Source organism: Colletotrichum lupini, chromosome 10, assembly GCF_023278565.1.
Source record: "Colletotrichum lupini chromosome 10, complete sequence".
In the NCBI taxonomy this organism is placed as follows: Eukaryota; Fungi; Ascomycota; class Sordariomycetes; order Glomerellales; family Glomerellaceae; genus Colletotrichum; species Colletotrichum lupini.
Window position 1 is genome coordinate 1223156 of NC_064673.1, and position 25676 is coordinate 1248831.

At 52.3% G+C, this 25676-nt stretch overlaps 7 protein-coding genes across 7 annotated transcripts; 2 read left to right on the forward strand and 5 right to left on the reverse strand.

Moving 5' to 3' along the window:
• Nucleotides 1–784: 784 nt before the first annotated feature.
• Nucleotides 785–2569, reverse strand: CLUP02_17568 (major facilitator superfamily transporter; the record flags this gene model as incomplete). Its single annotated transcript, XM_049296476.1, has 3 exons — nt 785–1923; nt 1976–2341; nt 2500–2569. The coding sequence occupies 3 exons, from the start codon at nt 2567–2569 to the stop codon at nt 785–787; spliced, it is 1575 nt and encodes a 524-aa protein (XP_049137700.1).
• Nucleotides 2570–5312: 2743 nt separating this feature from the next.
• Nucleotides 5313–5879, forward strand: CLUP02_17569 (uncharacterized protein; the record flags this gene model as incomplete). The annotated part of the gene is made up of 1 exon (XM_049296477.1): nt 5313–5879. One exon carries the CDS (start codon nt 5313–5315, stop codon nt 5877–5879), a length of 567 nt encoding a protein of 188 aa, XP_049137701.1.
• A 3467-nt stretch (nt 5880–9346) lies between these two features.
• CLUP02_17570 (uncharacterized protein) lies at nt 9347–13851 on the reverse strand (the record flags this gene model as incomplete). Its single annotated transcript, XM_049296478.1, has 5 exons — nt 9347–11344; nt 11622–11768; nt 12789–13032; nt 13106–13280; nt 13347–13851. The coding sequence occupies 5 exons, from the start codon at nt 13849–13851 to the stop codon at nt 9347–9349; spliced, it is 3069 nt and encodes a 1022-aa protein (XP_049137702.1).
• A 1426-nt stretch (nt 13852–15277) lies between these two features.
• On the reverse strand, nt 15278–16090 carry CLUP02_17571 (uncharacterized protein; the record flags this gene model as incomplete). Its single annotated transcript, XM_049296479.1, has 1 exon — nt 15278–16090. The coding sequence occupies one exon, from the start codon at nt 16088–16090 to the stop codon at nt 15278–15280; it is 813 nt and encodes a 270-aa protein (XP_049137703.1).
• Nucleotides 16091–17169: 1079 nt separating this feature from the next.
• CLUP02_17572 (uncharacterized protein) lies at nt 17170–17837 on the forward strand (the record flags this gene model as incomplete). The annotated part of the gene is made up of 2 exons (XM_049296480.1): nt 17170–17568; nt 17652–17837. The coding sequence occupies 2 exons, from the start codon at nt 17170–17172 to the stop codon at nt 17835–17837; spliced, it is 585 nt and encodes a 194-aa protein (XP_049137704.1).
• A 195-nt stretch (nt 17838–18032) lies between these two features.
• Nucleotides 18033–19652, reverse strand: CLUP02_17573 (uncharacterized protein; the record flags this gene model as incomplete). The annotated part of the gene is made up of 4 exons (XM_049296481.1): nt 18033–18740; nt 18788–18922; nt 18988–19545; nt 19599–19652. The coding sequence occupies 4 exons, from the start codon at nt 19650–19652 to the stop codon at nt 18033–18035; spliced, it is 1455 nt and encodes a 484-aa protein (XP_049137705.1).
• A 1196-nt stretch (nt 19653–20848) lies between these two features.
• CLUP02_17574 (inositol monophosphatase) lies at nt 20849–23912 on the reverse strand (the record flags this gene model as incomplete). Its single annotated transcript, XM_049296482.1, has 8 exons — nt 20849–21621; nt 21748–21871; nt 22025–22222; nt 22307–22478; nt 22531–22589; nt 22857–23024; nt 23125–23724; nt 23808–23912. The coding sequence occupies 8 exons, from the start codon at nt 23910–23912 to the stop codon at nt 20849–20851; spliced, it is 2199 nt and encodes a 732-aa protein (XP_049137706.1).
• Nucleotides 23913–25676: the final 1764 nt, after the last annotated feature.

Consider the following 25676-nt stretch of genomic DNA (forward strand, 5'->3'; position numbering starts at 1 on the left):
ATTGTTGCTGAGTGTTTTCTGTTTCTGAGTTTGCCTGGCAATGGTCAAGTCGCAAACTGTCTGAGAGGCTGTGTAAAAAACGGTTCGTCTCAGCTGAATGAGTTGCAGGTTGTGGTGTGAATTTGATGAGTCTCATATGAGATTTGTCGCTTGTTGTTTGTGAGCCTGTGATTGAGCGAAAAATTCGGAGGTGAGTTGAAGTTTGTGTGTGTGGTCGGCTTTGCGGTGGCGATTTTCATTGGGCAGATCTTTCAAATTCTGGAGTTCATGGAGGAGCTGCGAACCTCGTAGAATTCTGACTCTTCAACCTCACTTGAGCGCAGAAGAAGTTACTCTGAACAATTCATCGCAGCTGATGATTAATTCGAGTGATTGAATGATATATTCCGTTGATTTGGAGTTATAAACATCACCCAGCCAATTCACATTCAAGCGGAAGTGCCAAGTTCATCAGAATGACTTCAATTCTATTAGAGCGATTAACTAGTTGTGGTAAATGACCAAGTAATAGCCGCTCCCAACGCCGAATAAATGCAACAAAACTCCATGTCCGCCAATAACCAAAAAAGCGTCTCTAGTCTATCCGACACTCATGGATGAGACCAACTCCAAGATTCGAGCCCGTATCCGTGACGCCATACTGTTTCGACCGAAGAAAAGCAAACAAACTCCCCTTCTATAGCCCTTTCTCATGCTTTGGTTGGGTCGTAAAATCTTTTTTGAACTCCGTTTCGTGAAATCTCCCCGCTCAGACCATATTCGTCGCATTCATCTGACAACACATTCATTCCTCGTCCGAGAATACCTCCCTGATGCTGACTCGGGACTCCTTCTTCTGCAAGCAAGGCTGGGCGTCCTCCTCGCTCACATCCAAGTTGCGCTCACGCTTCACGGAGAAGCACTGGATAGCACCAATTACTGCAACGACAGCACTGCCATACCATGCCAAAGCCGTGCAATCGACCTTACTTCCGAAAGTGTACAACCATCCAGCAACGGGCGGGGCGATCATGCGGAAGCCAGCGGCGGCGCTAGCGGCGAGACCATTGACCTTGCCCAGGGCCTTGGGAGTGGGAGTGACCTCCTTGATCAAGATGAGGAGCAGAGGGTACAAGATGATGGAAAGGACGTTGCGGACAGCCAAGCAGAAGTAGATGCCGGCGTACACAAGCGACTCGGGAAGGAACAGCAGGCTCGGGACCATGACGTAGGCGATCGGGTGCAGGACGGTGACGATGATGAAAAGTCGGTAGACACCAAACTTCTCGGCGGCGAATGGAAAGATGACTGCCTGTACGAAGAGCGCGATGACACCGTTTACTGCCATGATCATGCCCACTGCGCGGAGCGAGAGACCCAAGCCGCCAGGGGTGTAGAAGGGGCTCGAAGCGTCGGTAAGAACGGTGATCGGGGAAGTGGCGCGGTCGTCTTCAAAGAAGATGGGCAAGAGATGGTCGTAGGTCATTGAGTGGTAGGTGAAGATGCACAGCGCGAGAATCAGCGACATGATGGGCTTGGTGTAGATGTTGTAGGACTGGTCGACCTTCTTCGCGGGGGTCTGCGCGCTGCGGCCGCGGACGGTTCCGTAGTTGTCATCTCTCAGGTCAACGGCAGGTCTCTTCATGGCATCCGAAGTCTCCAGCAGAGGAGTCTCCTCGGAAGCGTATGTGTCGTCAGGCATGAAGACGCGAGGCTGCATGTCGGGGTGAGTCTCTTCGAGGAGGAAGTAACCCAGGATGATGCTGACGAGCAGGAGACCGGCGCAGACGAGGTTGGGCAGAAGGTACGGGTAGCGGTAGAACATGCCGTCGACGGGGAAGATGCTGGGAAAGGCGTCGTGGGGGTCGGCAAAGGTACCGCCAATAAAGGGACCGATGATTGTGCCAATGGACCACACGAAGGGCATAACAGAGAAAGCGCGGGCTACAAGATTAGCACAATGCGAGGCTTGGTGGTCAGGGGAGAGGACTCTTACGCTCGTGCTCAGGCTTGGTGACCAATTCACCAACCATGGTCTGGATGACGCCGATATTGCCGTTAAGAAGACCGCCGATAGCTCTGCCAGCCAGAGCAATCCAGATGTTGGAGGCGAAGCCGACCATGACCATGCTGAACATGGTGCCGACGCATCCCAGGAGAAGTACGGGTTTTCTTCCGATACGGTCAGAGAGACCGCCCCAGTACATGCCCATCAGGGCCTCCGCGAGGGAGAAGGAAGAGATGAGGAGGCCGGCGTAGAAGGATGCATCTTCAGCGTTGCCGATTTCGAATCTCTTGACGAGGGCCCAGGCGTAGGGGAAGATGGAGGTGAGTGCGATGGGCTCGGCGAGACGAACAATCGCTGAGAGTGCGGCGTTAGTATGCGTGGCTGGAGAGAAGAGATGGTGTAGGGTGTGTATGTGGGTGTGTATGTGTATGGTTGGAACGCGGCAAGACAGGGAATGCCAGGTGAAGGAATGTGGTTGTGGCAGTAGGGAATGCAGTGGTGGACGGACGTACCAAGGAGGAAGAGCTGAATGGTGGGAAAGTCGTCTGGGTTGCGAGGGCTTTTCTGCATGGTTAGGGCCATTGTCTCTCGACTTGGTTCAAGTCTTACGATGCGACAGAACACTCGACGAAGAATCTACTGGAACGTAGGAAACTTGAAGAATGAAATGTCGGGATGCGTGTACGCTTATACACGTTTCCTCCTGTCCTGGCCGGCGGCGGTGACGTCTTGTAGGATGCGACTACACAAGAAGATGTTTCGTCCGTCTTCAGAAGAGATGTTGTCGAGGGAGAGAGAAGAGGAATGTTGGCAAAGAGCGGAAGCAGGAGAGGAGGGGAGGTAAATATTGGTTCTTGGACGTGGATCCGTGTACGATAACGGCCTTCTCCCGAGTCTCGCAGGGTGGGAGGGTGGAAACAAGCGCTTGCAGCAACCCGGAGTGCCTGATGGAGCTAGAAGAAAAGAAGACTGGCGGATGCAAGCGGGAGAGGAAGCCGGCGGATGCAGTAGAGTTGCACGGTGGGATGGGAGAGAGTTGCGGGAGGTCACTGGTGGGAGGAATGCATATGACGGGCGGCGTGAGCGAGATGTTTTTTTTTTTTTTTCGTCCCGTCTCGCTTTCTTTCCTCGTCTGATACGACTTACACCGTCCCGTCCTTCAGCACACAGTGACACAGTGTGGCGGGGCTCTCTGCTCAAGTGGGATGGATGGAGTGCATCCTGAGTGATCCGGATTGCAAGGATCGCAAGACTTCAAGAGACAGCCAGGTGGAGAGAACAGGGGAACTGCGGTTTCCAGACCGACGGCATCCGAGGAAAGCAGCAAGTCTGGCCGCGCGACGACAGGGAAGGAGCCATGGAGGGGGAAGCTTCGACCGATGGACTGCGCCTGCACGGACTGAACGATGCACCTCACGCAGCTCATGCGCCAGGGTACCGCACCTCAGACTCTCAGTCTACTGCGTAGTACGGATAGGGTATGCAGATATGCGGAAGAAGAGCGGATTTCCGCCTGGGATAGTTGCATAAGTGGCGCTGCCGCTGCCGCTACCGCTAAGGACTACGGATACTCCATGCAGGTGACGGGGGAGGGATCTTGCGCTAGTTTAGCGTCCTTTTTTTTTTTTTTTTCTCTCTCTTTCTATGCTCCCGTCACTTTCTCGTTGCAAGTTCCCAAGTTATCATGTTCTCTCCACCACATAGCTCCAGAGAGTCCAGGATGCTGAGCGCACGGGCTCTAGAGGAATATCCGCTTACAAGTTGCACTACGATTCCTTGTCGATGCAGTAGCTCTTCCGTCGATTGTCGTGTCGTGTGAGAGACTCAGACGGGAGTGTGTCGTGTGTGGTGGGTTTTCTTGCTCCTTCTGACTTGACGGCGGCTGATCAAGGTGAAGTGCGATGCATCAAGGTGGAGGAAAGAAGACCGGCTGTCGGTCTTCGGTTCCTCGGATGGAAGTAGCGCGAACTAGACACTTGCGACGGCTTCCTTTCCATTTCCTTTTTGTCTCCAACCCAACTGACCACCATCAGCACCACCACATCACACGCACGCTTGCTCCAAGGATCTTCCAAACCTACATACTGCCGCCTGCAACTAAGAAAGCAATCTGCGCCTACCTTATTGACACTCCGCATGCTATTGCCGGCCGCCAGTCATTGACATTGCACCCCTCCCTCCATCGGAACATTGGATGATGAGTTGTTAGTTCTCGAAACCACGACAGCCTCACTCAAAAAGGAAATTCATCTTCACCGAAAAACAAGCCGGTTCGTCCTCCAACAACCAACCCCAACGCACACCTCGCCTCCTCTCTCCTCTCTTCATGTCAGTCCGCGGCGGTCATCATCATGAGCAGTCAAAAGATTTCGGTCAACGTCACCGAAACCCGTCACCAGCGGATGACTACCGATTGTCCCACGCGAGTGCCGGGACTGGTTTCCGGTCCCCCTGGCTGAATGTAACGACTTCACCGCAAGGATTGCAACAAGCACACAAGATACTGCATGACACGACCAGCATCGACCGACAAAAGCCTTGAGAGCTCCACGGATCATCATTTTTGGGCCGGTCCAGAGTGTCTATTGAAGCACCAAGGGCGGCTTTGTCTGCACAGCGAAATTACATACCCGGCCGATGCCTGCCCGTTGTCGCCCACTTTCTCACGACTTTCCATGCTCCTTGCTCCTTGCTCCAATTCATGGCCCAATTCTGCCATGGGTGCTGGTGCTATTGGCTGGCGGCTCCGACGCACTTGGGACGGCTGATTGGGACAAGTTTCTCTGCACTGTGTAAAGCCCCAGCTATTCTCATCGTCTAGCGTGCGCCGCATCCTTGTATGCGAGTTCGTTAGTCATTGGACCTCTTCATTGGACCAAAGGCTCGTCGCACCAGCACTTCCCGACTCCCGTTGACTCTCAAAGTTCCCACCTTTGGCCGTCTTTCGCAGTCTTCTTCCTCCTCCTCCTTCTTCTCCGCCACCACGGACTGCATCGTCCACATTTCTTGGGCAGCAACCTCGACAACCACTTTTGGAGTGTGTTATGCGCTACTGCGACTCAGCATGTGCGCACTTCAGACGACACCGGACCATTGTTGCGAACCCACATGGAGCGTCCACGAAGACCACGTCGCCTGACAACCACCAATTCCATTTTTGTCATTTTTTACGAGTCTAAACCGCTATGCCACCCAACACTTACTTCTCGCCTGCTGCCTTACTTTATGGCTGGGGTCGAGCAGAGCCACCCCTTCAGACTATACCAATTTCCCATTCCAAGGACTGTGACTCTGAGTAGCCCTCCTACAGTCTTTTTCTGACAAGATGCGGTGTGCGAGGGCCATAGCTATGACGATGTTGTGGAACCTTTCAAGGTTCAGGTTGCCCGAGGCCAAGGGCTCACAAGTGAAGCGATCGGTTCAAAACGTAGCAGATCTTGAACAGAAGCCATCCCCAGTCAAGCCTGGCCCCAGCTTCAAAACAATCGTACACTACGGATACATACTCCGTACGGATAAAGCGAATAGCAACACAGAAAGTGGACGAGCGGCAGTCAAACCAGGGCCAGCACAAGGTCGCAACTCGCAAGCCCGTTCATCCACCTTGCAGGCCCTCTTAGCGCAATCAACCCCAGCGCCGACCTCGGTGGTCCCCAGTCCCCCGTCGATGCATTTGTTGACAGGCAAGGAAGCACCACGCAGCTGCCCTGCCTTTGCCCTGCCTTTGCCCTGCCTTTGCCCTGCCTTGTTCTGCTCTCCGCATCAACGTTCCCTTTTATCCGTACACTACGGAAGGTCGGGTTTGACAAGAGCTCGCTGCACACAGTCTCGAGGCCGATGCGACGCGACGCTCGTCAAATCTCCCAAGCTGCACCTCTTTCATCAACAATAGCTGCAGTGCACCCTGCATGCCTGCGTGCCTGCGTGCGTCCTGCCCGGTGGCAGAGACAGAGAGGTCAACTCAAGGCTGTTATGGCCTCACCTCAGGTCGCAGGTGGTATCTCGTCCTTTTACCCGGCTGCGAGATAACGCTCCTCGTCCTCGCGCCCTAATGGCACTGCCTGCAAGCTTATCTCACATCTGAGCTAAGGTATCTCATTCTTACGCCAGCATGAAATTATGCTTTTCGCAACTCACCTCGAGTGACACGCACCACCACGATCGTTAGCGCCGCCCGCAAGCCCGTACCCACCGCTACGCTCCGTGTTTAGTTCTCCACCGCCCACATGCAACGCCGCTAGAGAATCCCGGAATACGGCTTAAATGCATTTACCGCTTATCCTTCTTCGTACGGACAGTCCTCGGTAACAAGCTCGCCGAACCTCCATCCTCTTCCCAAGTCCCAACACGAGTGCTGGGCCGCCATCCAACTCCACCGACTTTTTCGACCAACCTGTCCTCCCACCAAGTGCGTCTCCCACCTCGATGGCTGCTTCGTCACAGCTCCCTCCCTCTTCTCATTCTCTTGAACCGCTCCTTCAACCCAGAATATCATCAAATAACCCCCGTTTCAGCGACGTTGAATCTGTTCTTCGCCGCCCCGCATCCCCATCTGCAGGCATCGTCCTCCGGCTGGCCCCACGACAGGGTTCCTCATGGGAACTTGCGCTAGTTCCCGTTTGGAATCCTTGGAGGGGTGTGAAGCCGTGGGGAGTGGGGTGGGTGGCACTCGGTCGCCAACGACGCTCTTTGACTGTCGTTGCCCTTTCACACGTGTAGAGATCAACAGTCTTGAGTCACAAGCTGGCTTACCTGGAGGGAAACGCTTGTGGCGAACGCTAGAAGAGTTAGCCACCCTTTTGTGTCTGTTTTGTTGTGTTTTTCCCCCCAGGTTCCAGGAGTTTTCCGCTCTGGGAAACGTCCAACGGCGCTGATCTCCGCCTATCACATCACGAGGGGGCAACCACACACCGCCATGATTGCCTATCAACGCGATACTTTGCGCTGTCCAACAAGGTAGCCACCTCGACGTTTGCCACTCGAAACTTGATGGGATTGTGATTTAGCGGCATTTGACATCGACATCCTCCGATATCAAATGTTTAATTCTCAAAATGAGACTCTTCAACGGCCAGAGACAAGGGTGTGCCATGGTCCCTGGCGGCGCGCCCCACCCACCCCGCGCACGCCATCCTATAGGGCGCTGACGTTCTCGTCAACCCCCACGCCCGTTCGACGTCGTGAACAGAGCCGCCTTGAACGACGTCTCTTGTCTTCGCTGTGAATGATGCGGTTGATGCTGTTGGATGGGTTCCGGTGTGGGGGGGGTGATGTTCGTTGGTCTTGTGTCGTGTGACGCGCGATGGTGAGTGAAAGGGGAGATAACATATACTTTGCCGTACGGGATTGGGTTAGTGGCTCTATGCTGCTCGAATTCTCGAGAGGCTCGCGGCACTGAATGCGATTACAATGTCTACGTTATCATTCACTATCACAATCTTGCGAAATCAATCGATCCTTTCATTTCTTATTGGCTTCTAATACACATCGTGACCGTATATTGCCTCGCCAGAATGCTCTCGACGTCTAGTGTCGTGGTGGAAAGTACAGTCGTACTAATCTTCCTGTCCCGGTTTTCCATATGATTGCTGACTGGTTTATGACTGGTGTCAGTCCTATTAAAGACCCATGTGCTCTGTGTACCGGTATAACTGCTCTGTAGTCCGGTGGAATCCGAAGCAATCGACGTCCATCTAGCACCAGCCAGTCGAGCCAGAGAGGTAAACCATACCCGCGGAAGGGTGGCAGTGAACTTTCTCTTGACTTTCCTGCACATGGTGCTATTTCAAGGCCCTGAGCCGCTGCTCCAGCATCTCCGCAGATGTTTGCATTCAAGTTGTCTGGGCTCAGGCAGCCTGACCCTGGGTCTTCGATAGTTAGGGATCCAAATTGAGTGTTCAGGCGTCTGTCAATGCCTGCATCAAAAGATGCCTGAATAATCCAACCCCCTTTCAACCGACGTATACAATGACCAGTTGTCACATCCCACAGAAATACTCTGTCCTGCGAAGTCGACACAAGCAGCTGGCCATCCATGGAAAAGCTCAGTGACCATGTCTCTTCACAAGACGGATCGGATAATAAGAAACGTTTTCCAGTCGCTGTGTTCCAAATTCTGAGGCTATGAGGCTGGTATAGGGTGCCAGAAACGTAGGCGAGCCATTGGCCATCTGTCGAAAATTGCATGCGCTGAACACAATCATGAATAGATCTATTAGCTTCGTAGTTTTCTTGCGCGATGGTACCATCGGATGTGTTCAAAATTCTGATCGTCTTATAGCCGCCACAGGCAAGCTGAAAGCTGTTTCCAAAGGCCAAGGACGTGATCTTTTCCACACGGCCGCCACTTTCATCTATGTCGTCACTTATGTTATCTCCTTTGGCGTCCGCTGAGTTTGCGTCAAATAGCTGTGTATGGGCACCGGTTTTTGTCTCCCACACAGTAACCTGACCGCTGGAAGAAGCCGACGCAAGTTTCTGATGATCCTTGGACATGGCGATAATAGCCACATTGTCCGCATGGAATTTCTGTACCTCCACATCATGTCCGGTCGACCTGCCCCAAGTTGCGATCTCCTGACAGTCAGGGTAGTAGGCCGCGAGGTGATGTTCATCAGAGTAGCAAAAACCCTCCACAAAACCACCACTAGCCATGTTTTTATTGCCTTTTGCTAGATCCCACATTTTGATGGTGCCATCAGAACATCCTGCCACAAGTCTTTCGTTGTTCGGTGAGAATGCCAAGGAATAAAACCAACCATGTGAGACCTCTGAAACTCTCGACTCGATTGGTTTTCAGATCCCAGACCTTAATGACTCCGTTGCCGGACGCGGCGGTAAACGTTTGACTGTCCCCTGAAAAGGCCACTGACCGTACAGCGGATTTTCGGAGTTTTTGGGCCCGAAAGCCGTCCGGATTGTAAAGTTCTTCGCCGAAACCACGATATGTGTATTCACAATGCCCACTCTCTGCTTGCCAGAGCTTCACAGTGCCATCTGCAGAGCCAGAAAGAATCCATTGGCCATTTGGTGAGTATACCACAGTACAGACCTTGGATTCATGCCCGGTAAGAGACTGCAAGCGCGTATTCCACGTCAAGTCTAAGCCTGGCATTATCGAGATCCATTTGCCTGCGTGATCCTTGAAGAAGTGCTTTCTGATAACACTCTCTTCAGGACTGAATAGTAAGGCTGACTCATAGATTTGTAAGGGAAACTCGGCAATCATTTCTTTGTGATATAGTAGAAACCGATTTGCGTCATGGACTAAGTTTGCGAAACTTTCGTCTTTCGAGGCTGGCTTTCCTCTCTGAATCATTCTTAGCTTATGATCTTAACGTAACTTCATGGAAGTTGCAGTTAACTTACGATCACATTTTGAAGCTTCTGTATGCCCTGTACTGCTTTCGACAGCTCACCGATGAGATCAAGGGCCTCGAGCCAGTACAGAAACTTGGTTCGAAGAAACTCATTGACAAACTCATAGTCTTTGATGTCCCTCTCAGTACTTGATTCTCCTAGGTGTTTCATCCAAAAAGCGCAAGAATATGCAACAGAGACCAAAGGATTCGGTTTGGGCATGATGATATCCTTTTGGGCAATGCCGACATCTTTCAGTCCATAGATGTTGCGACGTGTGACCTTGGAGATGGCACCCAATGATTCCAAACACACTGCCCAATGCAAACCCTCGACTCCGCGCGGGAAAAGATTGGCAAAGGTGTCTTCCTCCTTGTCGAGTAGAAAATCTCGGGCTGACTGGTGTACGAAATAAACAGTTCCATCTCGAAGACTCAAGAAAGAGCCACAACAACGCACGACACGTTCCAAAGTCTCAACTTTTCTGTCAAATTTCTTCGACAGCCCCATTATGGAGCAAAGTTCAAGAGATATGACAGGACGTTCCAGTATGGATGTGACGGCCAAAACAGCTTTGCATAGATCTGCATCCCTCGTACCAGAAATGTACTGGAACATGCGCTTGTATAGCTTGTCGAGCCCTTTAGGGAACGTCTGCAGAACCCCTTCCTGTCCGATAACGTGGTCTCGTACTGTTATATTGTCTTGACGAAGCGCATCGCAGACCAACGCCACCCATAAAAATGTGTCGCTCGAGTTGTCGTTGAGGTACTTCTCGACGTGGTTGCGGAGGTCTAGGTCGTCATCGTAAGGTGATTTCTCAGCGAGCTCGTCAACCTTTATTCGGATATACATGCGAACAGCATCGGCAATAAGATCGCTGTTCAGCTCCAGGGACAGCTCCGACGTACGTCCCGTGATCCTCTTGAGGTTTGTCTCGATTTCCGGCCAATTGCGGCTTGACACTACCCACTTGGCATGAGAATCCTTTGATCTCTCGCAAATGAAATCCAAAAGCTTCTGGCGACCTTCCACGCATTCGTCGAGAGCGTCTACGATCAACAGCACACCATTCATTATTGGATCACCCAGTATGGCGTTCATAATACCGCACATCACTCCCCACGCGCTGTCTCCTTCGAATGCCGCCTTTCCGCCGCCATCTTTGTATTTGTCGTAGATATGCCGATAGACCTGCGAATACCTCTTTGCAAGTCCATAGATAAGCCCTCGTAGCACATCAGTGGCATTGTTGAGTGTCGTCTTGGTGGCTTGACAGAAGAAGTATGATAGGGTGTGAGTAGGGTCCGTCTCTAGTTCGTCAATGATGCCGCATATGAGCATGGTTTTCCCCTTACCCGGATCGCCCTTGATCCAGAGTATCTTGTGATGAGTTTCCTTGTGCCATTTCCCGTAGCTATCGTGATCCAGAACCCAGGAGTAAGCATCTCGAAGAAGCCCCCCTTTCTCGTTCTGTATACGGTCCTTTTCGTGATGGGGGTCAACCTTCTGACGAAAGTCAATCAAGCAGTTTTCCCTATCCCGGTGCTTGTCTCTGTCTTGTTGCGCTTGATACTGCTTCTGAATCAAAGATGATAGATCTTGAGTTTGGTCGGTTTGATGGTGCATGACACCAGCCAGGGTTTTGAGCGAGTCACAAATCGACGGGCTCTGATACTGGCCTAGCTTGGCCCGCACATGATCCTCGGCTTCCTTAACACCAGTGAGTTCTCCCGCCCAGTCATCGATCTTGAAGATGTCTCCAAGTAAGACTAGGATCTGAGACCGGTAGTAACGATAGACGCTCTTCATTTGGTACAGGAGAAGCCTTCTGTACAGTTCGACAATTTGTTTCTCAAGTTCGTCTCTGAGCTTCTTCGACCGGTCCTCGCCGTCGATAAGAAGCTCAACAAGTTTGCAATACCAATCCATCGTCGACAAAACGTACGTAATGCCTTCGCGGTTGATACTGGACTCCGTCAGAGGGTTTGCAAGGATCTGGAGAAGTTAGAGATTGTAAGCCAAGTTTCAAATGACCAGATCGACAGACCTGGAGAGAGAAAGAGACGCAAGACCATGCAATAGCAGCCTGGGGAGCCGCCAGAACGACGACGTCCATCACTTTCTTTACTGGCGATAAGATTCGACCGAATTCTTCAATATTCCCCTTAATGTCTGCAATTTGCTGCGACTCTGAGAGCCCGGAGTCAACAAATCTCTCCATTTGATCTCGTTCTTTCAGTATTGCCGGGGTAATTTCGGTTTTGTTCAAGACCTTCTCAAGCCTGTGTACAAGGAGTTTCTCGTATGCTTCCACTATGCTTTTTTCCCCGGCCTCAAGGGCATCATACGCCTCAATCCACAGACGCTCCTGCAGGCTGTCTGCCGACAGAGAATCGGATGCCGACAGAGAATTGGACGCCTGAGCCGAATGAGTTGAGGAGACATCCCTTTTTTTGCCCTTGTGCCTGAACTTGAAACAAGCGAGACACATGACGACTGGCGATTTCTCTTGGCCAAAATATGGCGTGAACCAAAATTGAGGACGGTGATACTCGTTGATTGCTGTTACGGTCTGGAAGGGAAAGTCGAAGCATCAAGCTGCCTGCGGGGAAACGTAAAGTCCCCAAAAGTTCCAATCTTGGCCACTGTTCGAAACATGATTTTATTGCATTACGACCAATCGCCAAATAGCCTTGTTGGAGCACGAAATAGGACTCATCCCCGTCATTCTTGCCGTTCACGGAAGCTATTGCATATGCATCTACGCGCCGAGTGCAACATGATCCAATTGGATAATCGCGACGTCTCCAGCTTTTCAGCTCCCCATGCGTGGTATCTCGTGTTCATGTCTAATTCGCCAAACACATAGCCCAGACGGCCCCGACTGCGATGAGTTGCTCACCGAGACCAATTTCCCCACTATTCATACTATGATTCCATATGGATCCAGGGTCAGAGTGGCCGGGCAGGTAATATGGCTGACCTTGTGATTAACTGCGTTAAGATCTACTTTGTTTCCTGAGTTATTGTACAATCTCAATTTATCTAAAGCTTAGTGATTTCTTGTATCATAGGACTCCCCTGACGGATCTTATAGCCATAAAAGTAGAAGGCTACCGGGACAGAGACGCATAACATTTCAACAAGACCCAGCAATGTCCCAGCCCAACTCAATCCCAGCGTCCCATACATTGATGGCCCAGCAAGCGGCAGACACGCGCCCATTATACTTCTGAGCACCATGGTCCCTGTTAACGCTGATGTTGCGTAGATGCCATAGGACTGAGCCATGTAGTTGTCTGCGTAAATGAAAGTGTAAGCGTTTCCGGCACCGTATGGAACACCAGCAAGAATGGGAACGATCCAGTGTGTTCCAGGTTTGGCATGTCCAGGCGAACCAAAATTGGCCAACTGCTAACAGGACGGCACCTATGCATACGATGCTGACTCTGGCTTCGGGCTTGACATTGCCCGTGGCCGGGTCTTTTTGATGAAGGTTGACGATGCGGCGAAGAAGAGGCTCTGCCGCAATGGGAATGAGAGTGCCACATCCAATCCCCAGAAACGCCAGTCCGCCGATCCCTGGCGCCCAGCTCCGTTCCTGTTGAAATGCAATCGGATAAGCGACGAAGCAGAGACAAAGAGTCGCGTAAACAATGCCGATGTATGTGTTCCAAAACATGCTATTGACAGTAAGCCAATCAAGACATAGATGAAATTTCCCAATTGCTGAGAAGTCGGTATAGGTCGACTTACCAGATCGGCTCGGTGCACATCATCTTGAGTGGGCGGTATAGATTGATCTTCAGCAATGGCCAGAGCCCTTGCCCATGATCGTAGCGCGTCCACCATCTATCGTCTCCGGTTGCCTTGGACTTTTCGGCGGCTCGTCTCTTCAGCAACACGGGAGCGTACGTCTCTTTCGCAGAGGCTAACAAGACAAAGACCACACTTCCAATGATCGAGACGATCCAATTCGTCCATCTCCAACCCTTACGTTGATAGACGAAACCACCGATCAATGACCCGTAGACGGGCCCGTTCGCCGGGCCTACGAACCAGAACCCTAAAGCAAGTACGCGGTGCTTGTCTGAAACGATGTCGTTGACGGTGGCGGGCGAGTTCGACATCATGGTGCTACCAAAGAACCCTCCGAAAAGCCGAGTGGCGATAACGGTCGCGATACTCTCAGCCAGAGCGCTCGGCAAGACGAGTGCCAGAAACGCTGCCATAGATGCGATGTAGAGCGGTCGCCGGCCGAGTGATTCGCTCATGGGCGCGACGACCAGGCTTCCGGCAGCCATTCCGAGCAGGGATGTGGTGAGACCTAGGAGTGCGACAAGCTTGGAGACGTGAAATTCTCCTTGCAGCCCGGGGATCCCAGAGGTATAAATAGTGCTGAATAGCCTGACTACGGTGGCACCGAGGCTAACCCTAGTGACGGTGAAGGCCTTGTACAAGTAGGCTATGAGCGAGGGTCCTGCACTTCTCCACTGTCCCATTTCACTTCAAATTCGGGAGCTCGATCGAGGTTGGGTATACACTGGTTGAACGGCGGTGTCGTGTTGGTGTTGGTAGCATAGGGAGTAACCCCCAAAGCAGGATCCGTGGCTGTTTCGTGTAGGCTGAGTTCATAAACCGGGCTTTGTCGACCTGATTCGTGGATGCGATCTATGGTATCCATGCTCTGTAGCACTTAATGACCAACACGGTTTCCAAAGATTGTGAGAATGACCTAGACGGGAAGGGTAGAGTTGAAACTCGTGCCAATGAACGGTGCTCCTAAATGAAAGTTTCGACGATGAGTAAAGACGGACTGCATTATGTTCCACGCAGTGGTCAGTGGGATTAAGGAAATTCTATATACAAGCTAGAATTGAGTCCGGAACATGAACTGACTCGATTGAGGCGGCTTACAGGTCAGTGTACATTGTGATTTCTAAGACTGCTAACGTTGCCAAATCGAACTGAAATACCCGCAAGCTGAACAACCAAACAAGTACCCACAAGCTGATAAACATGACAGCCTCGACTTTTGAAGTTTGACTGACGGAATATGCTTCCCCTTTCAGGTTAGTGGCAGCAAACCTTGCTAAGGAAGAGGATCACGAGCGTCCACGCAGGCATGATCGGGTTGATGTAAAGTTATGACTCGTTCTTAGAAGACCAGGCCAAGTCCGATAGTGGGGTGATGAGCGGTCATGGATCGGTGGATTGTAGGGTTGGCGGAGTTTTTTCAAGGGAACAAGAGAAATGATGTTAGAGGAAAGCAGACAATTGAACTAATTGCTTTTGTCGTTTGACTAGTGACGACAAAAGGATTACGCTACTCATATCTTTTTGCATACAAGTCGAAACGATCATTCTTAATAACGACATGGAGTTACAGATGCGGGTTCGACGGACCATGTAAGTGGACGTGACTAGAGAAATAATACGTTCTTGATTATAAGAAGGATGGTGCGTATTGCAAATGTTCTCTCTGATTGCTAATGACTCCTACAAGTAAACCAAACGTTATCCCCTCGGCAATTATGCAACCTTTGTAAGCTCTTGATGGATCATACGAAGGCGTACACAGGGATGAGAATACCTTACTAAAGATAGAATCGTCGAGATTTTTTCGAACTTGAATAGATCACTAATCTCAAGCCCTATCTAGCATGCTCAGATGAGCATGCCGGCGAGTGAAAGATACGGTGACAGAGTTAAATTGATCGCTACAGTCGGTCTTTTTCTTTTCTAAATTACTGACGTTTTTGCCTCATGATGTATACCGGCGTTTCGAACTCACAGCATCGTCAACATCTGTCGAGACCGAGAGATGACCAAATTCTTGTTGCAGGTTCTGTTCGACCATTTCAAGTGATAGAAAGTTTATAAGCTATCCAGAATATGCTACTACATGAAGGGGCTCGTTGTTGCTAGTCAGATAATTTCAACTGCAACTCCTGGCTTCAACCACCTGACCTTGTCAACAACACCCTCATCTTTGAAATCTTTCGCTAGTCCCTCCTCAAACTGCGTGAAATGACCCCACGACTTGTCGTAATGCATGGGCACTAAATGGTCTGCCTTGATCTCTCGGAATAGACGAGCCGCCTGCTTGCCGTCCATGGTGATTTGCAGCGGCGCGTCTCTGTCCGGAAACTGCACGTGGGCGGAACCGAGATTCATCATGGCAATGGGAACGTGAAACTTGTCGGCAATCGTAGTCAACTCGTCCATGTACACCGTGTCGCCCGTGAAATAGATGGCGTTCGGCAGCTTGTTCGGTCCAAGCCCAAAGTCGTCCGACGACAGCAAGAATCCAATGCATTCACCGCCGGGTAGGTGCTGGCACGGGGTGGCCGTGATGCGGAAGACCTTTTCGCCGATGCGTCTCTCCACGGTTGTCCATGGCTCCATGCCAACGACAGCCGGGCGAGGAGCGAGGTTCTTGGCTCCGTCCACGGTCGTGAAGACGTGCCGGCCATCGAGGAGCCGGCGGCCCAGCTCGTCGAGATTGTCGGGGTGGTCTTCGTGGCTCAACAGCACTGCGTCGATGGGAGGAAGCTGGTCGAGCTCGAGGGCAGGATCTTCGGTGTTCTGGAGGATAGTGATACCCACGTCCCAGGTGGTGCCTGCTGGAGAAAAGAAAGGGTCGGTCAAGAAGCGCACGCCATCGATATCAAGGATGGCCGTCGCAGTTCCAATGTGAGTGATGCTCACTCTGGGCTTGAAGTTGGTTCTGGAAGACATTGTCGAAGGTTTGATGGAAATCTCGGTCGTTGTAACGTCTCGAGAGGGGCTGTTGGTAGATGATGCGACCGAAGGTAGAAGCTATTGCGTAGTGTCGTTGTCGTTCATCTTCGTTGGAATAAGTGTTTCAAAGTCTTCCTTATATGTGGAAGGCTATATGCTGTATAAGTTCCGATGCCTTTCGGGGATTGGGAAGAAGGCTTTCTCACGTCTGATCAACCCAAGACTTACAACTGGCAAACACGATTCAGCAGTAGACATTTTGACAAATCCATGTAAGACGCCGATTACCAACCTAAATGCATACAATGATTGGTAAGGTAGTCCCTTCAGAGATACATGTAGATAGCACTTTTGACATGGTTTGGCCTGTGGCCTTGACAACAACAACAACGCTAAAGTCAATTGCCTTTCATTAAAATGAGGTCATCTTGAGATGCGTAGGGAGAAACTTCAAAAAGGCGGAATACTTGAATTTGATGCCGAACTATTTGGAATGTCTGTTCGTGGTAGCATTAACTGGGAATCATGGTCACATTCTATCACTAATCAGCAGGAAGGATTTGTCAGTTGTAGAAGCCTGGAGATGATCAAGCTTAGAAACAATAATCAATGATTGCGGATGGGCCGACATTGAGTCACGAGCTTGACTGTCATCGTAGTTGCAGGACGAGTAGCGGTAAACGGGGCGTTCCTCCATGACACCTCTGCGCTTGACCAGAATAGGATTCATAATTCGCCAAGACATCTCCAATCCGGCGTCATTGCAGACTTTGGTGGCTTCCGATTGGTCACATCTCATCTGTTCGAGGCCTCTCGATCGTTCTCCATCATCTGGGGATCTCTTGTCTTGGCGGATTATGATACCTTATTTGGCCTAGCGCCATTCACTGTAGACCCCTTGCACACTAAGACACCGAAAGCCCGGAACCTTTCTGTACATACGAATATATGACCCAGAAACCAGCGATAATACAAAGTCGCCAGACGATTAACAACATCATCCGCTCACATCATCACTCGTACAACACCTTCTCCAGATTTCTTTCCAGAATTTCGCGGCGAACGAGACAACCACCATGGCGTCTGCAGCAGTATCGATGCGTTCCATGCTCGGCGTGCCAGCCTCTACAACCTCCACGAGCGACAGCATCCTGGTCATCATCGACGCTCAGAACGAGTACGCAACCGGCAAGCTAGCAGTCTCAAACGTCGAAGCATCCCGGACAAAAATCGCCTCTCTGCTTGAGAAATACCGCGCCGCAAGGGCTCCCGTCGTCCACGTCGTCCACGAAGTGCCGGCCGGTGCCCCCCTCTTTACCCCCGGCACCGAGCTCGCCGAGGAATTCTCAGAGCTGAAGCCGCTCGAGGGGGAAAGCGTGGTCGCCAAGAATTTTCCAGGCTCCTTCACGGGTACGAACCTGGAAGAGTTGCTAAAGGCTACCGGAAGGAACAAGGTGGTTTTGACCGGATACATGGTACGATGATTTGTTATTGGACGAGAAAGGCGGTTGGTGGAAGAGAGTGTTACTAGAGACTAACTTTTTTTCTTCTTCGGCAGGCGCACGTTTGTGTCTCGACTACTGCTCGACAGGCGAGTGAAAAGGGGTGGGACGTGATCGTTGTGGAAGACGCCGTCGGTGACCGCGATATCCCCGGGGCAAATGCTGAGGATTTGACAAAGATCGCGTTGGCTGAAATTGCGGATGCATTCGGTACTGTGGTGAAGAGCAAAGATATTGCATAGCGCTTTGCCATTAGGCCAGATATTTCTGGTAGGGCGAGCAGCGCGTTGTTCATTCCTATCATTGAATATCACTTGGACCGTTACTCTCGTCGTTGCCGTCGTCGTCCGTGCTGTGCTGCCATTGTCGTCCTTGCTATGCAACCATAATTACGTCTGCCATAACATAAGCTGATGAGGTCTACCGTAGACCAAATGTCAACCAAGAAGCACTGTCCGCCTGTGCAATAACACATCCTCATATCCTTGTTGGCGTATAATCTCTGCATTTCTTGCCAACTGTTCACAGATGGCCTCATCATCGCCTCCAAACATTTCCAGCGCACCCCTCGCAATATGCAAAGGAAAGAACGCAGATGCTGTGCCATAGAGTTTCATGTCCTCCTGCATCAAATAGCGTGTACTTTCAAGGATATAAGTTGCGAGCTGGAGAACCTTTTGGGTCACCGCTTCGCTTGCGGGGTATTCTCCGACTATCAGAAGACAATCTTGTGAGATGTTTGGGTGGTGTGCTGTTAATCGTTGGATCTGGGTGACGCAAATGATCCGGAACGCCCAGTAGTGACTCAACGAGTTAGCCACGGTGATGTTTGGGAAATCGAGGCTGGTGGTATCGGCTGGCGAGACCTTTTGGAAATATGTAAAGTCTCTCATAGTCATCATGTTTGCTGACTTGTGCCAAAAGTCCAGGCGGTTGATAACGTCCACAAACCGGATCACGGCTTCGCGGGCGGCAGGTTCACTATCGTCGTCACAGTGATCAAGCATTTCGAAAATAGCGGGTATGGCGCAGGCCTCACTCAAGAGAGCTTGGAGCGGGTCTTCGACTATACGCCTAAACGGCTCTTCTTTCCACTCAGGCGCCCCGAGAAAGGTCGATTTCCGAGTTTCAAACGCATGGAGAATCTGGGATGTATCAGCACAGGTAAGGCGATGAATACAGGCTGTCGTACTAGAATTGGTCTGAAGCCAACGAAAAGTTTGTGGGGTGTTCCAGACGCGTAGAATTGCGGCGGGCGGAGTTGAATCAGCTCACTGATGCCCCTTGCGTGGACTGTCGCTGCAGAGCTCGATGTGGGAAAGAATTTCTGGGACAGTCTTATGTGAGTAAACGTACCTACAAGAGACCGAATAGAGACGAAGCATCTCCTACCTCTGACAGGAACAAGCACATAATGGCTGCAGATATCTCGGTATAGTTGTTCGGGTCATCATTGGCGCGCGGAATGAGGCACCCTACAGCCTTGAGCGCCGAGGAGTGCGCTTCGATGGCTTCGTGGACAGGAGCTCGCCCCTTGGGGCCTCTGGCCATCAGTGAGATCCCCAGAGCTTTGATGGCGGAGGATAAAGGTCCGTCGTGCCTCCCATCTGTCCCGACGATCCCCGGCAGAACTTCCACCCATGCTCCGCATATTCGAGACTGCGAAGGCTTTGAAGTGCTGGACATCGAACCTAATTCGTTGGCAGGGACAAAGTTTTGTATGCACATTGAGAGTACGTCGCCGAGCGGCCAAGTCAAGGCCCGAGTCGGAGGTTTCGGCCTTTGACTTGCGGGATTGGGTGTCCTGCTTTGACGTGCCCGCTTCTTCCGCTGACCGGAAGCGACCGAGCCTGGTGATGAGGGTTGACGAAATACAATGTGTTTCTTGTACCCTGGACAACCGAGGCCAGAGAAGACACACTGAGAGCAGCATGGCTGCTTTCCGTCGCACTGCCAAGCAGAGCGTCAGTCAGGTCGTCATCATACTCTTGCGGGGCTCTTACGCCAAGTTTTCGTCTTCTGCACTCATCGCAGACTGTATGTTGTTTGGTCTTCATATCTGGTCGGTGCCGTAGCCAGACATTGTGTGGACACCAATCGCCGCAGTCACAAATATGCTGGTCTCGGCCCACGACAATGGAGGGCGTAGTCTTCAGCGCGGCAACGGGGCTTGTTGGGCCTTTTGTGTTCGGGGGTTCGCATCCAGCATTGACCACTAACGGCGTTCGGGTTACGGCCCCCCACGTGGCGCTAAGGAGCGGTTGGGTTGCCGGCTTTGGGCCGGGTCCGGATAGGACTTCTTAGCAAAGAGAAATGGTACGTCTTACATTACATATATTCAATCGTCTGAAGATGAAAATAATGCAACATCTTTGAAATCGTTCATGTGGCAACACTCCCTGGTTAATGTGAGATGGAAATAGCCTTCGGACGAACACCCACACCAAGTTTGCCAAGTAGGTATGGGAAAACGGTGCGGACTTCATCTACTTCATCACAACCACCAAGCCTCATCGCCGTTTTTTTCTCATCCAGGTGGGAGTGAGGCAGAGGCAAAGCCAATCAAGGTAGTTACACATGAATAAGGCCAGACGAAACAAACGTTTGTCGTCTACCGTACGTACCTTTCACACATTCATGGCCCGCCTACCTTACGCCTTCCTCGCCTAAGGCGTCGACGGGACCTTCCCTCAACCGTACCTTCCCCCTTCCTTCCTCATCAACCACAAGGTGTCTTCTACACGTGACACACCATCTCACCGCCCGTCACGAGGCTGAAAGGGTATATACCCCCCCTCAAACCCATTCCCGTCACCAGCCAGCAGGCGCCCGTCTAGGTCGACGGGTCAGGTCAAACTGGCTGGGTGGTGGAGTGGTTTATGGTCGACAATCTTAAACGCCAACCAGCCTACTCGACGACAGGCTTAGCGATCGAGTTCGAGTCCCGGAATGAGCACCAAGAGATGTAGCCCCCAATCGCCACCGGGGGGGTGAACTCTTTTTACTAGTTGTGGACTAATAAACTTACTTTGCTTTGATGCTAGCATGGTTATACGGTATGTTATATTGGAATTATAGTCAGGTGATGTAAGGGGATAGACGTTTGGTATTTGAGACTCCAAGACATGGTCTGTCTATATTGTAGATCTACATATCAAATCTATGACCCGTTTCCTCCTCATCTAGATCCTTTATTCAACCCTCATTCACATTCATTCATTCCTTCATCATCATCCATCACCCCTCCCACCTCTCAGACAGAGTAATCCAACTTCTTATCCCCCATCACCCCCCAAAACTCCTCCACAAGCTCCTTCTGCCCGCCCGGAGCCCCCCTCACGGCAAGATACACCCTCTCGTCAACAGCAGGCTCCCACACCCCCGGATTCCCGCCCGCCATGATGCCTCCCGCCTCGGTCAGGATACACCAACCCGCACACACGTCCCACGCCCAGCACCCGCCCTCCCAATACGCGTCCAGCTGTCCCGCCGCCACGGCAGCAAGGTTCAGCGCCGCGGAGCCGAGGGCGCGCATGCTATGCACCATCGCGCCGCCCGTCTCCTTCGTCGCCGCCAACTTCTTGAACGTCTCGGCTTTCAGGTCGAAGTTGGGTCCGTCGCGGGTAGACCCCCACTCGCACGCCAGCAGCGCCGAGTCCAGGCCTTTCAGGGGGATAGGGTTCTTGGCGAGGGGCAGTTTCTGTGCCGGACCACCGGCGCGGCGCATGTAGCTCCCCTTACCCTTGATGCCTGTAAAGAGAAGATCCTGGAAGGGGTTGTAGATTACGCCGACGACGGGGACGTGGTCCACGGCTAGACCTAACGAGATGCAGGCGTCGGGAAAAGAGTGGACAAAGTTTGTGGTGCCGTCGATGGGGTCGACGACGAAGGTCGGTTCGGGGCCGAGGCGGGTTCCTTTTGTGTAGGTTTCTTCGCCCATGAAGGCGATGGTGGGGTAGCGTTGGGAGAGGCGGGTGGAGACCATTTTCTCGACGGCTTGGTCTGTTTCGGTCACGATGTCGACGGCTGTTTTGAGAGGTGGTGGAAGAAGTTAGTCCAGATCTTGCGGCTTGTTTGAGAGTGTTGAGGGTAGGGGGGAGGACGCGTTTCAATGGATGTAGGGGTGAAGGGGTAAGATGAGGGACTGCATACAGTTGAGTTTGGTGTCCTGGTCGATTGAGGCCGGGTTCGCGGACATGATCATCTTGCCCGCCTCGGTCGCGATCTCGAGGAGGGTGTCGTGGATTTCTTGGAGGTTGAGGTCCGCCATCGTGTTCTGTCGTTGGTGGTGAGTTTATGGATCTGTACAGCTAGCGAGCTATAATCGTCTAACGAATAGCAATCGGAACGTAAGAAGAAATCCAATTGAGGACTGAATCAATTGGAGACTTTGTAGACGTCTTGTATACTTTGAAAAAGAGTGCTTTACAAGACGGAGGTTGTCGATCAATGTTTTAGCAAACTCCAACTGGGGAGATCTCTTTTTTGGAGGGGCAGAAGATGGGAGGAGGGGGGAAATCGGAATGAATGGCGGGGTGGTTTGGAGGGGAAGGAAAGGAATGAGGTCACAAAAAGTTGGTCCAAGTTCCAACGGTTCACTGTGGGGAGAGCGGGCGGATCTCACCCTCTGCCCACTCCCATGTGTTCTTCAGCTCGGCGCGATTGGAGCGCACCCAGGTACTCCGTACGGTACCAAAATACCTTATATCACCTGAGCTGAGTGGTCACCGATATTCCCGACCCACTCCGGCTCCCATAGAGCTCGGAAGGCGGTCTCCCACCGACCGGGCTTTCTCGGCGGGACACTGCGCCGGTAAGCGAGGAGCGGATGTACCGCAGCGGGGGACAATGGCGCTTCGTCGACGGAGTATGCGGCCGGGGGGCTCCCATTAGATGAACGACCGACATAATACGCGCAGGCCATCCACGCCTTACCTGACCTTACCATATATGAGGGATTTCTCAGTATCGGTCATGTCTCGTAAAGTCGTCACCTAATCAACTGGTGGAGACCCGGTCGACTCATCATTTCCCCCGGAGGTTTTTCCATCAAATTTTTGGCCGACGGCTCCGGCGGGATACCGGGAAACGGGCATGCTAACTTTTCTCTTCCCCCAAAGGTTAGTACACATTGGGAGGCTTTTTTTCTGGCGGTTCAACCTGTTCATATATTCTACCGCGTCAAAAAAAGATGGAATCAGGCGATAAAACATGGATAATAGAGGTTATAAAGCAGAGCCCAAACGCCTTTGAATTCTCACAAGACAACCATATCTTGCCCATTTCCCAATCGTGACATGTCCAGGAGACCCAGTTCCTCCCACTTTCCTGGCCCGCTTTCCGTACGGATGCTCGTTACGCGTTGCCCTCTTGAAGAAAACAGACAATTTGCCCTCTTCAACTTCATCTTCAACTTCCCTCCGCTGCTTCTTTAAAAACTCTTGTCTAGTTTCTCATCTTTGTGCTTTGCGGTCTCATTGACGGGAAATTTCACAATCGGGTTTTCGAGCCTGCGCTACCGTATCATACGTTCTCCCGGAAGATCGACCTCCGTTCTGTCGGGCTCTCGCCGCTGTCCTTTTTCTGTTGTTGCTGCTGCTGTTGCGGCGCACCCGTATCGACAATCGGCCGGGGGCTGACGCCGCGCAAGCTGATGTTGCTCGGCTCAGCGTCGTCCTCGAACGGATTCCTGCCGCCAGCCTTGTGGACACCTAGACCGCCGTCGTCATCCCGGCTGAGGCTGCGGCCCCGCGCCGGCTCATCGTGGGGGTTGGGAGTCGAGGCAAGGTTCATGCTGTAGCTGTTGTCGTTGTGGCCGCCGCCGCGGTACCCCAGCTCCTGCTCCTCGTAGTTTCCATAAGGACCGTAGGTCTCGGCCTCATGGCCCACGCTCGCATCCCACGCCTCATCCGGATCGAGCGGTCCGAAGCCCCGGCGCGGTGCACCCGCACCGCCCGAGGGCTGCTCGTAGGCTCCGGCGGCAGAGCGGTTGTTGCGGTTCTTGAAGGAGGTGATCTTGTCGTTGATCCAGCCGGCGATGCCGCTCGGCGCAGGGCGCGGGGGTCCGTATGACGGCGGCGGATCGGATTTTCGGAAAGGTATGTAGGAAGAGAGGGATGGGGGTGGAAGCTATTTTGTGCAACGCAGGTTAGTCGCGAGACAGAGCATGAAGGGAATAGGATGCTAGGGAATGGGAGAGCCTTGTTACGTACACCTAGTCTCCGGGCGCGCAGTTGGGTGAAGATGACCCAGCCGGCACCGCCAACAATGGCGAGGACCAGGATGGCGATGACGATACCTCCAGCGGCAGACACCATGGTTGCGATTCAATTGCGACGATGCAAGGAAAGTGCGCTTGGCGTTGCGGGGGAAACTTAAGCGTTTCTCACCAGCAAGACGTCGATTCAGCAACGACAATGGAGGAGTAGGTGGTGTTGGTTGAAGGCGTGCGACGAATGATGGAGGTCCGGCTCATGGGAAGGCTGACGTGTGAGATGGGCCAATCGTTAGCAGTGGTGGTGTTGGTGATTGGTGTGTTTCGCTGAGCCGCCTGTTCGTTTGGTCGCGGGAAGCTTTGGTTCTGGGCTGTGTGTGCGACACGGACACGGACGCCCGTTGGGAAACAAAGACGTAGATCGGGTACTTTGCTGAGTGAGAGCCCGGTCCGGGAGAGGATGGGTAGAAGGCGGACGATACAGGGCGAGTAGAGGAGAGGGGGAAGAGAGTGAAAGAGACGGTAGAGTGGAAAAGTCCCGGTAACCTTCGCAGCAAAAGTATGATGAGATGAGGTGAGGTGAAGGTGGATTGAGAGGAAAGCAGACAAACCAGGCCCGGCGAAACCTTGTTTGATGAGGCAGCGTGCGCAGTGTGGCCCGGTGGTGGTGCAGGTGCAGGTGTCGCGCAAGACCAGGCAGGTGAGGTCAGCAAAGCAGTAGGTAGCCCCCAAGCTTTCAGCTTTACCTGAAGGTAAGGTAGCGTACGGATACTCCAAGGTACTCGGTAGTAGCCTGGCAAGAATGACCAACTACAACAATGGTCGACCTTGCCTGAGCTAATTCGGCAGAGCGGCTTGTTTCCTTGGTGAAGGATTGGGGCAGGACAAATGCAAGGCAGCTGCCTACCTACCTTAGTGTATCTTAGGTACTCCGTTTTCCGTACGAAAATGCAACAAAGTTGGCGCACAAGGATGAAGAAGGTGCACCCAACTGGCTCTTGGTTGCAGCTTCCAATGGCACACCTGCCAATGAAAGCGGCCCTCACGCGGTACCTACGGCCCCCAATCCTATTTAGCTCCGCGGGCTCCGTCAGCGTCCCGCCCGCACCCGCACCGCAGTCTCCATTCTTCCCTCTCCATCTCCATCTCCAATGATCAGGGCAATCTCTAGCCCATCCTCCACTCTATTTTGCTGCTCGCAAATCTAAGAAAACCCGGCAGCTTGGGGCCCTCTTCAGGTAGATTACCTAAGGCCATTCGAGGGCTGCTGTTGCTGCCCAATCATCCATACCTTGATTCCTCCTCCAACTTGGTTACCTCGAGGTTCGTTTCTTAGACAGGGCAACGCAAGGAGAGACTGCGCGCGGGCTGAGTGCCAGGATGCATGCACTCATTCCATTCAACACACTTCGCAGGGACCTTTTTTCCAACAAAGGCAACTTGAGGGCCCGCGAGTCGACGTTTGGCCCATGCATACCTTACACATATAAACAGCAGTAGTCGGAGACCTCAAATTTACGGACCTGCTGCTGAACGCAGGAGTTGGAGGTGCTGCATGCCATTGAACCACAGGCGATGATCCAATGACGTTTCTTTGGAAAGCTGCCGGGAACGAAACCAGCTTTGCGGATACAGAAAACCCCCTGCTTTTTCCTTGCTGGCGCCAAATTCGAGATCCAAACGTGGCATTCGTGCGACCCCCCGGCGCTATTCATAGCGCAGACTGTATCTGGACGTGACCACTACCCCCTTGCATCCAGGTAGCTGAGACAGCAAAATATCTCTCCGGCCGAGTCCTTACCGCAGATGCCACCTACTGTAATTTTGCCTTTATCCAGGCAAAAGGGTACTGTCTGGCTCTTGGAGG